Raw genomic sequence first — 16,107 nt, 5'->3', positions numbered from 1 at the left:
AATCCGCTTTGTGACAAAAGTTTTCGTCATGTTTCCACCTTGCGCGCATGATATTTTAAAAATGGCTAATGGTACATACTTGAAATTCAATGGAAGTGTTTATATGGACAATATTTTCTAACTGAACCGAAAATTTAATGCATATTGTAGTATTAAAAAATTATGCACGAAAGCATTACAGATTTTTTTTAATAAAATACATTTTATAAACTCAACTCCAAATAAAATAAAAAATTAACATGAAATTCTTAGAATTTTAGGTTCACAGTAGTTTCCAAATGTTATAAAAGCTATATATTAAATATGAAATTAAATTATACAACAGAATGTTTTAAACTGTGCGCGCAAGGTGGAAATTTGACGAAAGGTTTTGTCACAAAACGGATTAAATTATAAAAATATTTGTGGCAACACAAACTTTCAGATTACTATTTCCGAAAGTAGCTATATTATGTTGTCAGCTGTAAAAATTTGGAAGTAATTGCTTTAAAAATAAACAAGTTATCCCAATTCTTGCAACAGTCACATATTCAAAGATCTTATGCGTTTGAAGGTGTATGAGTCCCCTTAATAACTCATAAAATAATGAAGATATAAGCAAACCTATGGCATTTATTGATGGAATAACTTATATAGTTTCCTTTTTCAGGTTTGAATATCTTTACTTTTGTAAACATCGTCTTAGCGTGTGGTTAATTTCATTTTCCAGTCTAAATATCTGTACTTTTCTAAATATCGTCTGCTTATTAATTGCATTTTTCTCTCTTTTGATCCATTCATTTTTCTGGCATTGTTAATTGCCATAATGTGCGCATATGGGGATCTGAAAACCCCCATGAATACCGTGAGGCACAAAGGGATTCCCCAAAGGTTAATGTGTGGTGTGGGCCGATGGCTCGACCGAGTCATTGAGCCTTTCTTTTTTTTACAGAAAAGACCGTCTCGTCAGTCGTATACTTAGACATGTTGAAAAACTTCGTATTTCCACAACTAGAAGAGCTTCATCCACATGTCTTTTTGCAACAAGATGGTGCACCACCTTCATTGGGGTACCATCGTTCGTAGTTCTTTGATTGACCATTTTACAGGAAGATGGATTGGACGAGGAGGTCCAATCCCTTGGCCACCCAGATCACCTGATATAACGCCGCTGGACTTTTTCCTTTGGGGATTTGTAAAGGACAACGTTTACAGGAGGAGAGTGTCAAACCTGGATGACTTAAAAGCCAGAATTACAACCGCATCTGTGGATGCCGACATGCTTGCCGGTACCTGGCGTAAAATTGAACATGGACTTGATATTCTCCGTGCGACGAAGGGGGCACACGTGGAAGTTCATTAACAAGGGTCATGAAACTTTTTGAATCTATCTAACCATTTATGTCATTAATTTTAATATACCTTTATTATTTTATGAGTTATTAAACATCAAAATGGGTCCGGGACTTTATAAACACCCTGTATTAGTGTTGTTAACAACAACCTTCCTGCTAGTGCTTCCAAACCAGATAATAAGTCTGTATATATACAAATATAGATTTTCATCTATCCATTTACGAACAAATATGATAGCAGCCAATTCGGCTTGAAAAACCGAACTGTAAGGTTTAAGTCTAGCCATAGTCTCTTCCTGTACCAAATAAGTAAACCACATAAATGACGCGCTAATTCCATTGTCATAACCCGAACCGTCAATAAACATATCCAATTAACCTACGCAAACATTTGGTCTCCCCATGCTTTTCTTAATGAAGGATGTATACTGTTAATCTTAAACGCAAAACCGCCCAGAAAAATTGTAAGGAAAACTGGCTCGTATCCACGTTACACATAAGGGAAAACCACGAAAATGCCCAGGCAGCCAGTCCGATCACCTGGATTCGAACCCCGGACCGAACTACCAGTTTTCAGCGACTTTAACCGCTCGGTCGCTAGTGAACGTGAACTCAGTGTATTTTGAATGCAGCAGTTCTGCTAATCGAGTATGAGTATCAAATTTGGCTTCTTCACCATAAAATCTACACGTGAATCCATTAAACTTCATACTCTTTCCCAAATTGAAATAGCATGAACGCATTTTTCTTAATTTCAATACAGAAATAAGTTTCTTCCGCGGTTACTCAAGCCGTGTTCAAACTTGGCACCCAACTACGAATAAATAGCAAATCTTTTGAGACATTTGTTTGCCGATTCTGAGAAGCAATACTATTACACAGAGGGCACATGTAAGAAGGGGAAACAACTTGAAATAAAAATAAATTCGAGAGAAAAATTGTAGAAACAACAGGTTACTTCGAAGCAGGATACGTGAAAAATGGGAAATGCTCTTCCTGGGACTCGAACCATAGATCTCACGAATACGCGACGAGCGTGCTGACCACTACACCGCAAAGACATACTACGAAGGTGGGAGAAATACCTTATAAAGTATCTGATTTGGACACCACGCGATTTCCTTCTGCGGACTATCAAACTATACACAATTTTTGCTGCACTTTATTTAAGCTTATTTCCTCGAATTTCATTAAAGATATATTTCTCATTCAATTTATTCTGTCCTCACTTTGCGAGAAGGCAAAGTCGACCCCCAATACGAGAATCGCCGCCAGGACATAGCGCCCACAACGAAGTACAACTTTGTGTTTGTGATGTTAAAATGTATTCCCAAAATCTACTCGAGCCCCCTATCATGGGAGTCCACCCGCAGTTTTGTGGCGGGCCCCAACCGCTTCCAGTTCAGGAAAAGTTGCTGTCCCCCCCACCACGTCGAGGCTGACCCACACACGAGCCAAAAGTTACATGTTAACATTACCTTGTGAATATAATATTTCAAGTACATAGGTTTCACTTCGTGTTCTGTTAAGCTGCGTTCAGGCGACGGTATAGTTTAAGCCTAGCAGCGTTGCCAGGCAACCAATCTGTGCTACGTCACAAAATCTGGTTTAGGACTCTTGGCATAAAGTTCGAAGTTTTCAACTTTATGCCGAATTGGGATAAGCGGCGACCAATCAATGCGAATTCGCGAAACCTGAATGGGAAACAAAGCGGTAAAAGCTGTACACACATCCCCTCATTTTATTCCTTCTTACTACGCCTCTGTCACATTTACGTCGTCGTTCGAATGCAGCCTTATTCCCTCAAGTGGCGGCAATCCATTTGCTATTACATGAGATACGTAATTTGTTACGCTGAAATTCTAATAAAAAAAAATCTGATGTGTATACACATGACTTCCTTGTACGGGATATTAAATTATACGCATTTTTTCTTGCATTTCCTTTAAACTTTTTGGATTCAATTAAATCTACTTCGCCGACAGCGCATAAACCACAATAGAATAAATGCATTCTTTAAAATACACTCTATTTCTTTACCATAGTGACACTCTGGCGCTAGATTCACTTAACAGTATTATATTTCGTTCATATTATAAATCAGAATGCACAAAATTTATATCATTTAAAGAATTGTCTAATCGTTGCCACATGTTCTATTCAAATACTATAATAAAGCTAGAATGATGTATAAAAGAAATCAAGCAAACAGAACAAAAAAGAAATAGTTTTTCACAGACGATTGAGTATTTCTCATTCAACTAATTCAATTCTGACTTCCCGAGTAGGCAAAAATACATAAAAACTCAAAATATCTGTATTAAAAATTGCGAAGTAAATCTTAAACACTTATTTCCACGAAAAAATTCCAGAAAGGATTAAGCATGATTTAATTCGCAATAATAAATGAAGGCCTTATCTTTGTTATAACGAAGCTAAGTTTCTCTAGATTGGCAACAAATCCACTATCCTACTGTTTCAAATGTAAACAAGCAATGGCCTCCATCAAAAAAATTATTACGCTTAGCGGCACTTAAACAACTTTAAAATTGTTGATAATTCTAAAAATATTGCATACAGATTTACTAAAGGCATAAAAACCTAAACCGTAAGATAAGAACAGCATAATTCAATCATTTTGAAAGCAAAAGTGTACAATTTACAAACATATAAGTAAAAGTAAAGAAACTGAGCCGGGTAACAAAGTGGATATATATATATAAATATACTTACATACGTTTGGTGCGACCGATCGCAACCAAAATACGAGGTGCACATCTACATATTATAGCAGTCCTATATACAAAATTTCAACGTTCTGAGGCTACTCGTTTGTGAGTTATCGAGATAGGTACGTATCTACGTACATACGTTCGTACAGACGCCACGAAAAATTCTCTTCAGAATTCATTTTAAAGCAATTTTCTAATTTTTTGGAGGAAAAAGTGTCTTTTGTTCTGTCCTTACGTACAGATATCACGCAAATACATCGTTAAATTGCATTCGATAGCGGTCAAAAAGGATATTTTCGTTGCAATATGCTGCCTGAAACTTTTCGCGATTGCAATACTTCCTTTTTACTTCGTACAAGGAAATAAGAAAGGTTGTTTAAACCTGATTGGTGTTATTTTACAGGAAGACCTTCGGATGGGACGATAAACAGCTTTTCAATGTTTACAGAGTCATGTTTTAGCGTTTGAAAGAGTGAACGTTCAATATTAAATGTTAATCTAGGCATGTAAGTATGGGCGCATCTCAGAAGAAGATTTTAAGATGATGGGAAAGAATTGCCTTCTGTTGGAGCCAATAGAGTATATCAAAATACATTACTCACAAACAGAATACATTGCTAACGGAAATGACTCAAAAATTTAGTACCAAAATAATTCTTTAGTACACTGACTACAAATATTGGACACCTATGCAAAGGACGATATCTGCTGTCCTAAGGTACGTCACAGACTCCGCCGGTATATATCGTGTAGGAAACAGCATCGGGTTTAGTCGCATGCAAGACGCCTCGCAGTTCGAAGCTCTCTGATTTCGAGAAAGATATAATTATCGGGTATCACAAATGTGGTCGATCCTTAAGGGACATATCTAGCGATCTGAAGTACCCAAACTCCACAGTGGCCTATGTGTTTAAGAAGTGGAAGGTGAGCGGTGATTGTTGGAATGCGCCCCGAGTCGGCAGACCAACGAAACTGGGAGATAGAGACCGACGAGAGCTGTCCAGAGAAATTCGGAAGAACCGCACCCAACCGATGGCCCTCATCCGCGAGGAGTTTCAACACGCATCCGGGAGTATTGTTTCAATGAATACCATCCGTAAGGAAGCACATTGGCTTGGGTTTCATGGTCGTGCTGCTGCCCATAAGCCTTTGATCACAAAGTCCAACCGCGCTGCTCGGTTAATGTGGTGCAAAGCACATCGAAATTGGACCGTAGATCAGTGGAAACGGGTTCTTTGGAGTGACGAATGAAGGTTCACCCTTTACCGTTCCTATGGCAGGGTCTGGGTCTGGCGTCTACCTGGAGAACGTCTCCTTCCAGAATGCATTGTGCCAACAGTCAATTTCGGCGGAGGTGGAATTATGGTCTGGGGCTGTTTCTCCTGGAATGGGTTGGAACCCTTCTTCCCCATTCATGGTAAGCTCAACTCTGATGCCTACTGCACTATTTTGGATGACAATGTGCTTCCTACATTGTGGCAGTTTTACGGGTTGGACCCCTGTTACTTTCAGGACGACAATGAGAGTTGTCATGTTTCGACGTTAACCAAAGCTTGGTATGGGGCCAATGGAGTTCATCGACTGGACTGGCCTGCCCAGAGTCGAGACCTGAACCCTATCGAGAACTTCTGGGACGAGTTGCATCGCCGAATTCAGGGATGCACTACCCGTGCAAAATCGGTGTAGAGAACTTGCGTGATAGATTATCGGAAAGTATCTCACCATTTTATTCTTTGGTCCACATATGGAGACAGCAGCAGTTCCTTCGACATGTGACAGCAATCTTCCGTGATAATGACACGTATCCGTTGAATCGTGACCAGATGGGACAGTTGCATTTGACTGCAACAAGTGATTGTTTGCCTGTAGTTGAATATAAAATGTCTCTGTAGGCGTTCTAAGGACTAGTATGGGATGGCTATTTGAACTCAAGGATCTCTTGTGCTTGTGTTGAGTTACATGCAATCGAGGATAAACAATCTCTGTCTGATCTGAAAATACAGAATGGTTAATTTAGTGACCATATAAAAACACTAAAAAAGATCCCATTGTTTTTATCATTTTGTGATGGCAATAAAATAACATTTCGCTCGGAGGATGATATATAACATTTCTCTATTTCCATGGCACTGTATTAACAAAAAGTAGAGAACCTTTAAGGCGTATCAGAAACCCCTATACCGACAATGTTAAATTGGCCATTTTCGATGTACCATTTCTCAAAATCTGCTGTAGATACAAGCTTGAAATTTTTTCTGTAATTAAAGTATACCTATCTGATTATACTGAAATGTACTTTTGAAACATTTTGAATTTTAGAGTAAATTACAGGATATTTTGTTAGGCATAGTAAAATTTAGCACTTTTCTCACACAAAAAAATTTTAATTTTTTTTTCTAAGTTTATTACAAAAAGCTCATTTCAGTAAATATTAAGGAACCTAATAAATAAGCCAGAAAAAAATTAGATACCTGTGAGCAGTAGTTCCTGAGAAAAGGTACATCGAGTATAAAAAAATCACGTTTGGAGAAAAACGCGGTTTTATGTAAAAATCCTCATCGATCAAAGCACTAGATGACAAATTAAAACTAGATTTTTTTTACAGTTCTAATTTTCATAGAGATTAAAGAATGGTATTTTTAGAAAGATAAAAGCGTAGAGAATTTGAAAATGCAATAATCCGAAAGCACAATATTTTGAAGATTTTGGGGTTCCAACTTCCCTTAAAGTTCAGAAAAGAACACATTTAGAATACTAGTATCATATTAATGTTAGTATTTTATCTTATATAAAATTGTTCATGTGTATTTCTGTATCTACTCTTGCGGGAAAATGGTAGAAAAAGGCGTATATGATCGAATTTTGAGATTTTGTCTAAAATCGTGAACTTTAATCACAGCGAAAACTCTGATGCCATTTCATCATTTAAATATACGTTAAATATATCCTCAAAAACGTTATACGTGATATTTGTTCTAAAATTAAACGGGCTTGTACATTAAATTAAAGCGTAACTATATGATTTTTCAAGTTCGGTTTCTTAAAAACTTTGTTTAAAAAAATCTGAAGGCTTTCAGATTTTATGTTACGCCCAAAGGGGCTTTTTTTAACGTTTTGTGTGTTACTTTTGTTTATTGATATTTATGTTTTTCGCACTTAAACCATAAATTTCAATTCAACAGCAATATCACAAAATAATTTTAAAAACGCATTTTTTTAGAATTTCCGATAGACAGTCTCATGTGCTGGAGATAAACATGTTTTTTGCTTTTGTACACTGTTGCTATTGCTCGCTTTGAAATCGTTGTGTCTCTTAAGCAAAAACTCATAAATGTTTTACAAAATATGAAATAGATAATAAAACAAATTCCAAGTTCGGGTGGAGACGTACGTTATTCAAAATTGGATGGCTCTAGGTAACGTTGTTTTATCACAATGCGAGAAACAAACATACATTTATGCAGATTCTTCATTATTTAATTTCTTTGAATATAATGCAGGGCTGTAATATTTCGTGGCAACAATTTAAAAAGTGATTCAGACTTTTAAATTTTTCCACGAAAAATGCCGAAACGAAAATTAATAACCCTTTTGAGCTAACGCCATTTGGGCTAATAAGCAGAATTATATGCTTGGTATGTCGTGAAAATACAATACTTGAAATAAAATATACGAAGAAGTAACTTAGATCCCAAATTTATTTTTTTTTTTTAGAAATGTTTGCAGTAAATATAAAAAATAAAGTTTATTTTGATGAAATTAATATTACAAATTACGTTTGATTTTAGTCTAAAATCAGAAAAAGTTATAAGGCATAATTTTTTAATGACTGTAGAAAATTAATTTAATAGTCATTAACATAACCTATTTCGGCTAAAATCTCAATTGTTTTTTATTTAACATTTTTAAAGGCCACATACCAGGTTTTCTGACAGAGGACAAACTAGAAGTTATTATCTTTTCACACCGGGAGCCAAAGTTGAAAGGTCAAATTCAAGATACAGTTTTCACCCTTTTTTAAGATTATTTTTTAACGAAATAATTTTAAACATTTCAATATATCTGGAGAATCTGACAAAGTATTTTTATTACCTATTTTTTCATTTTCGTTTGTCTATATGTCACGTAATTTTAAGGTTAAAACTTTAGATGAGTGTTTTGATTAATTGTCTTTTTATGATTTATGTTCACAGTAACCATGATAACTACAAAAAAAACCTGTTTGTAAAAAATGTAAAATAAAAAATATGCTTTTATCATTTTTTTCTTGTCAAAAATAGTTTAGATTTTTTGCTAATTTCGATATAAAATTTTCAGTTTTTTGCATAAATTTCATAAAATAATGAATTTTTTATGACTTTTGTTGTGATTACAATCCAATAAAAAAACCTCATAAATTCAGAAGTATAACAAACATTTTGTAAATTGCCCTTCGAACGAGGTCGGTTACCTTAGCAGCAAAGTTTTAGGAAATAAAAAATCCCCTATTAAATTAAGAATAATATAATTAAAAGAATAATTTTAAAATGAGTATGAAAATAAAGTATTCAATATAAAGTTACCTTGCCATTTTCCCAAATGTTTCATGATAGTTGGCTTCATTAATGGATGGCACTAAGGGAGAAAAAAAATATGTATCCATTACATTAATAAATACACTAATTTCCGTTATTGAATATACTGAGAAAAGAAAAGTGCTAAAGACATAAGATCGTTTAATTTACGATCGATTTATAAGGCGCTCTATGAATTGCTTTGTTATACATAATTATTCAAATATTCCTATATTCATGATTTGGTATAGTTCATGTGATTACGGTAAAGCCTCTACGGTTATCTGCTTACTGAGTGGGATGCCTTTGTGGAGGACTTTCTAAGGGTAACTGGCTCGTATACACGTTGCACATGGAGAAATCCACGAAAACGTCCATGCAATCAGCCCGTTCGCGGTGATCGAACTACCAGCGTTCAGTGACTTTACCCGACCCTCGGACCAAACTACCAGTGTTCAGCGGCTTTACCGCTGGTGGGCCTCTTTATTCATGGATAGCATCTTAACATGTCGCTTATCCGCATTCTATTAAGTAATTAACAGAAAGAAAGAAATTTAGCTTTCTTAAAATTTTGATAAATCCAGAGTTATGATTCTTTTTTACTTAAGGAATACTGTAATCTTAAGAAGTACTGTGAAGTAAAGGAAGTACTGTAATCACGAAAAATTCCAGGTACCATATTTCAAAGAAATTATCCATTTTACCGTTATGGAATGCAGTTTAACGATGTTTTTGCGAGACAAATGCACGTATGGACAGAATAAAGAGCTCTTTTTTCCCAAAAAAATTATAAAACTGATTTAAAATGGATTCAGAAAAGTTTTTTTTTTTCGTGACGTCTATACGTATGTATATATGTATCTCGAATAACTCAAAAACGAGTAGCCTCAAAATGTTGAAATTTTGTGTTTAGGACTGCTATAACATGTAATTGTGCACATCCATTTTTGGTTGCAATCGGCCGCACCAATAGTGTATATACATATATATATATATAAAGTGTAATTATATATATATATATATATATGCCCACTCCGTTACTCGGCTCATTGAGCTCAGATTTTAATTCTCATACGTTGGTAAATTGTGTCATTTTTTCTTTAAAAATAATTGAATTATGTTGCTCTTATCTTCCGGTTAAGGTTTTTATGCCTTTAGTTAACCTGCATGCAATAGTTGTAGAATTATCAACAATTTAAAAGATGTTTAGTGCGGCTAAAATTATTTTACGATAGCAGCCATATTTGTTTACATTTGAAACTTAGCAGAATAGTGGGTTTGTTATCAATCTAAAGAAACTAAGCTTCGCAACAACAACTGTTTCATTTTTATTTGTCTAATTTCTTTAATACATAGTTTTAGATTTATTATAGTATTTGAATAGAACATACAGCAACGATTAGATAATTCTTCAGATGATATAATTTTTACGCATTCTGAGTTATAAAATGTAACGCTGTTAAGTGAACCTAGCGCCAGAGTGTGGCTATGGTAAATAAATATAGTGAATTTTAAAGAGTGCATTTATTCTATTGTGGTTTATGCGCTATGGGCGAAGTAGATTTAATTTAATTCAATAAGTTTAAATGAAATGCATTAAAAAATGCGTGTAAGTTAATATTCCTTGCAAAGAAGTGATGTAGTGTACACATCAGAGATTTTAATTAACATGTAGCTCATTAAAATTTAAGTTTTCCTGAATAGCTTAGAAGTATAACATTTATTTCTAGTGTATTTTTTTTTTAAATTTTTTATCTCACATTTTTGGAAAAGCTTTCCACAACTTTATCTGCTAAAGAAGTATTTTAATTGAATTTTCTGCTGTAACATTCGGTAAATGTGCTAGAGAAAACAATTTTTTGAAAGAATTAATTTCCCTTTTTCAAACGTGATGCATGCGTTATGAATGTGGTATATTTTATAGTGGATAATTGAGAAACAATTAAGAAAAAAATATTAAAAATACGATGCAATGTATAAATACAAATGCAATGTATAATTATTAAATAAGTACTGATGCAATGTAATAAATAAATAATTAAATAAATACCGATGCAATGTATAAATATTAAAAATACGATGCAATGTGTAAATACCATATGTATGCATTATAAAGCAGTGCATTATTTTCTACTGTACACATTTGACACATTTTACTCCGGCAAAATTCCAGCCTGCAGACTAATTAGGACTACAGTCAATCCAGATATTCGAAAAATCTGGTTATCCTGCATGTGGGATACTTATTTACTGTAATTCATGGGTGATAATTTTAATTTATTGTTCATAATACGTTAACAGAAATTTTACAGTAAAAAATATTATTATTTCCTCAGACAAAACACAGAATCTTTGAATATTTACACACAAAATAAATAATATATATATATATATATTCTAAGCATGCGACAATGTTTCAAATGAAATGAAACTGTGTTATTCATATAAAATTTGGAGCTAAACAGCATAATTGTTTTTACTGTAATTGTAATTAAATTAAACAAAGAAGCTACATTTTAATTTAGAAGTTAAACAACAAAAATCAGCGTTATATTTTCAAATTTCACAGGACTATTTTCGATGATTTTACCGAACCATCATCCTCAGCTGCAAAAGCGCAAATGAAATTTGTTATTTGACTTCTAAATTAATATTCGTTCGGCGTGTTATTTTATCTTCAGCTACATTTTGTTTGCTTAAGCAAATCGTGTAACTTATGATTTAATTTAATTTAAGAGCATTTTAAAAATTTGCATAGTTTTCTGCTCTATGCTTCCATGTTAAGCATTTAAATCAAAGTGAATGGTTACCTGATTTTATTTTAAGAAGAATAATTAACACTGTCACTGTATGCGTCATTAGTATTATATAAAAATCATATGACAGGTATCAATTTTGACACGATGCATCTATAAAGCTTTATTATAAGCCTACTACTATTTTAGGACATAAAAAGAAAATAACTAAATTAAAAAAAAAGATAGACTTAAGGAACTATTACAAATTAAAGTTCGAATTTTAGCTTCATAAATTTTTAGTACTGGGTATGCAGGGTGTCTCAGTACATCGTTATAAACTTGTAGAAGGTCATAATAGTCAGAATACAGGGAAGACCCAATCCTCCTAGTCCCACTGGACCATATGATTACAAATGGTTGACCCCCTCAAGACCACAAAAGGAAAGAAGAGAGAAAAAGAAGCTAATTAACTAAAAATAATTGGAGGTTAATTAACGAACTAAAAATAAGGAAGAGACATACAAACAACGAAGCACAACACCAAACATTCAAAATCCAAAAACAATTAAAAACCCCACGGGCAAACAGAGTGGCGGAAACTCTCAAGAAACATTCATTCACATGAATTTTCGGAACAAGCGGTCCAAAGCCATCGAGGAATCCCCAATTTAAATAACCTGCAGAACGTCAAACCGAATTCCCTACAGTATTACTTTAATAGCATATTATTTGTATAATCATAATTCTATTTAAACTATTAATTTATTTTAAAATTTCATTTTAATAGTCCTACCACTATCTGAATTCAAATGTATTAATTATCATTAATAATCATAGAAAAGAAGCTCCAGGACTGCCAATAACCAAAACTGGAAAAATTTAAGATTGCCATGTTAAATAACCTGCAGAAGGTCAAACCGAATTCCCTACAGTATTACTTTAATAGCATATAATTTGTATAATCATAATTCTATTTAAACTATTAATTTATTTTAAAATTTTATTTTAATAGTCCTACCACTATCTGAATTCAAATGTATTAATTATGTTTAATAATCATAGAAAAGAAGCTCCAGGACTGCCAATAACCAAAACTGGAAAAATTTAAGATTGCCATGTTAAATAACCTGCAGAAGGTCAAACCGAATTCCCTACAATATTACTTTAATAGCATATTATTTGTATAATCATAATTCTATTTAAACTATTAATTTATTTTAAAATTTTATTTTAATAGTCCTACCACTATCTGAATTCAAATGTATTAATTATCTTTAATAATCATAGAAAAGAAGCTCCAGGACTGCCAATAACCAAAACTGGAAAAATTTAAGATTGCCATGTTAAATAACCTGCAGAAGGTCAAACCGAATTCCCTACAGTATTACTTTAATTGCATATTATTTATATAATCATAATTCTATTTAAACTATTAATTTATTTTAAAATTTCATTTTAATAGTCCTACCACTATCTGAATTCAAATGTATTAATTATCTTTAATAATCATAGAAAAGAAGCTCCAGGACTGCCAATAACCAAAACTGGAAAAATTTAAGATTGCCATGTTAAATAACCTGCAGAACGTCAAACCGAATTCCCTACAGTATTACTTTAATAGCATATTATTTGTATAATCATAATTCTATTTAAACTATTAATTTATTTTAAAATTTTACTTTAATAGTCCTACCACTATCTGAATTCAAATGTATTAATTATCTTTAATAATCATAGAAAAGAAGCTCCAGGACTGCCAATAACCAAAACTGGAAAAATTTAAGATTGCCATGTATCATATTAAAACTTTAGTAATTACTCCATTAAGAACAACAGAATATAAGAAAAATTTTTAAAACTTTAAAATTTCAGAACATTTTAAAATCAAAAACTACAATTAAAAATTTAAGAAAGAATATAAAAATTCCATAAAATTTAAAATTTAAAAATCAAAACCACAATTAATTTCGATAATTTAAATCTGGTAATCCATCAGGATTCTCAACATTTGCAAAGCCATATCTATGTAACAATTAACTGTATTTTCTCGAAATATTGTATGTATAAAACATCTACAATGCATTAAATTAAACAGTACACAGAAAAATTTCAAAATTTTCGTAGTAAACCTATAAATACTCATAACTGAGAATATAATACATATAATCAAAAGATAAATATACACAATACTAAACAAATATTCCAAATTCAACTCTATTAGAATTAATGAAATCCATTGCACATTTAGAATATGTTTTTTAAGATTTCCAAGTTCCATGACTTATCTCCCAAACATTTTTTTTTTCATTGTAGAAGGTATCTGATACACCCAAAAACGAGTCAGAATCTCGTATCAAAGAGCCGGAAAAACTTAATGATATGATAGATGAGATGGGGCAGATGGCGTTGGTCGAAGCGCTCCGGCAACAAAGCTTCACTTCACACATGGACGGAGAGCTAGTACAATTGGGCCTTAACACCAAGCGGAGTTTTCCGATATGAATCTGATATCCCACTTGACCATCTCACATATCATTTTTAGATATTCTATTTGGCCATCTAATATTTCATTTTTCCATTTGGCTGACAGTGGATCGGGCGTGACTGTCCAGCGTACTGTCCTGCTCGATAGCCGGACAATGTACCTGATGGATTACTTTTCTGGGGACTTTTCTTTCTGCCACGCTTCGATTAATTTTCTGGGGGACGTATGAAAACACTGGTGTATAACTCCCCCTTCTCCCACTGATAGCGCCAAGGAACTGGTTACACGCATCGCAGCAACTGCTGGAGAAGTCTGAAACCTTATCAGAATCTTCTAGAATATTCGGAATTCTATACAGGTCGTAGATGTGAAGTCTGCCTTTACAGTTAGCGGAGACATTATTAAAAATCTGCTGAGGACACCACGTGACTTAATTGTACGCCTATTAATTTATACATATTTTTTGCTACACTTCATTTAAACTTATTTCCACGAATTATTCGACCTTAACTATCCGATCATTCAAGGCAAGTTGAAAATGACATCAAAAATTGTAAATTTTGAAATTAAATCTCCCGGTCATTTCCTGTTCTTCGGGAGTCAAACATCTTATAATTTTATTTTCCTTCCTATAAAACTTTCCTAAATATAAATATAGGAACCGGAAGATCTCATTTTAAAGTTAGATTTCGTTATTTGTTTAAAACGTTTTTTTTTTTTTTTTTTTTTTTTTTTTTCTTTGACATCGCCAAAACATGAATATTTTAGTCATTATACATTATATACATTTACATACATACACATACGTTTGTTACTGCCAATTTTTTTTAAAAAAAGGGAGAATGTTAAATATTACAGTAGCCACTTACGAAAAATTTACACGGCAAATCCTTTTTGAGTTATGCGATATGCATGCGTACGTACGTACAGAAGTCACGGAAAAATCCAGCTTATAATATGTTTTCAAATAAAGAATCTTTGAGTCCATACGTACGTACGAATGTCAGGCCAAAAAAAAAATAATCAAAATGAATACGAGAACAGTCAAAACGCATATTAATAAAATGGATATTAATATCTGATAATCGAAATTTTTCGCAATTACAATTCTTCCCTTACTTTGTAGAAAGAAGCAAAAGTTAAAAAAAATTATTAAAAAAAACTTGAAATCCTTCGCTCGGGTGTTTTTTTAACGTTTTGTGTGTTACCTTTATTTATTAAATATCAAGTTTTGCACACTTAAACCTTAAAATTGAGGTCAACAGCAAAATCACAGAATAATTTAAAAAGAGCATATCTTTAGAATTTCTGATATACAGTCTCGCGCGCTGGAGTTGCTTTTTTTTTTTTTTTTTTTTTTTTTTTGGCAAGAACGGTGTTGCCATTGCTCGCTTTGAAATCGCTGAGTTTGTTAATCAAAAAGTCGTTAAAGTTTTGCAAAATATGAAATAGGCAATAAAACAAATTCCAAATTCGGGCTTCCAGATGCCCATATTCGAATGGAGGACTACGTTATTCAAAATTGGATGGCTCAAGATACCCTTTTTTCTCAGTGCGAGAAACATACATTCCTTCATGCAGATTCTTCATTATTTAAATTCTTTAAATATAATGCTCCATTCATATTTGGTGGCAACAATTTGAAACGTGAACCGCCGTTTATAGTGAAAAGCCATAAAATGCCAAAACGAAATTGGGTTAATAAAGATGAAAATTATCCAGAAATACACATACGGTTTTAAGCCGACATAATACTCCCAGAATTAAAAATTTGCTTGCCCGTTTGACTGATTATGGTATGTGAGCGTAATATAATATAATGTAACGTGACAGAAAATTTGTACGGGCTAGATTTTGGGTATTTTTAAAGTCAGTATTTTTCAAGGATATAAGATACATGTTTTGTGTTGCAATAAAACGTTTACTTACGTATGTAATATTCTGAAATGGGCTGCGTGTATAAGTGTGTGTGTGTGATTATGGCAAAGCCTCGAGGGCTATCTGCCTAAGGGGAGGGATGCCTTCGTGGAGGACTTTCTAAGGGAAACTGGCTCGTATACACGTTACACATGGGGAAAACCACGAAAACGCCCATGCAGCCAGCCCGTTCGCGTGATTCGAACCTCGGACCGAACTACCAGTGTTCAGCGACTTCACCGCTCGGCCGCTAGTGGGCTCTGCGTGTATAAGATCTAAGGGCTTGTGGCGTGCTGATCGAATGCGCAGTTTGGAGAAAGTATTTCTCCTCGTAAAATAAACGATATT

The 16,107-nt window shown here is 33.4% G+C and overlaps 1 protein-coding gene across 2 annotated transcripts in view; it reads right to left on the bottom strand.

The window, feature by feature from the left end:
- Positions 1 to 16,107, bottom strand: part of LOC118180628 (A disintegrin and metalloproteinase with thrombospondin motifs adt-1-like) — a 152,437-nt gene that overhangs the window by 80,083 nt on the left and 56,247 nt on the right. For both annotated transcript variants that reach the window (XM_085821226.1, XM_085821227.1), the window contains exons 2-3: positions 8,629 to 8,680; positions 5,789 to 6,057 (exon numbers count right to left, since the gene is read on the bottom strand). In XM_085821226.1, the coding sequence (XP_085677352.1) occupies positions 5,789 to 6,057; positions 8,629 to 8,680 (321 nt within the window). The remainder of the gene's footprint in view (positions 1 to 5,788; positions 6,058 to 8,628; positions 8,681 to 16,107) is intronic.

This window comes from Stegodyphus dumicola, chromosome 7 (genome assembly GCF_044657685.1).
Source record: "Stegodyphus dumicola isolate Sdum_Otavi_A_Nest chromosome 7, ASM4465768v1".
NCBI classification, from domain to species: domain Eukaryota; kingdom Metazoa; phylum Arthropoda; class Arachnida; order Araneae; family Eresidae; genus Stegodyphus; species Stegodyphus dumicola.
The sequence above is the reverse complement of the archived record's forward strand: the minus strand, read 5'-3'. Positions and strand labels throughout refer to the sequence as shown.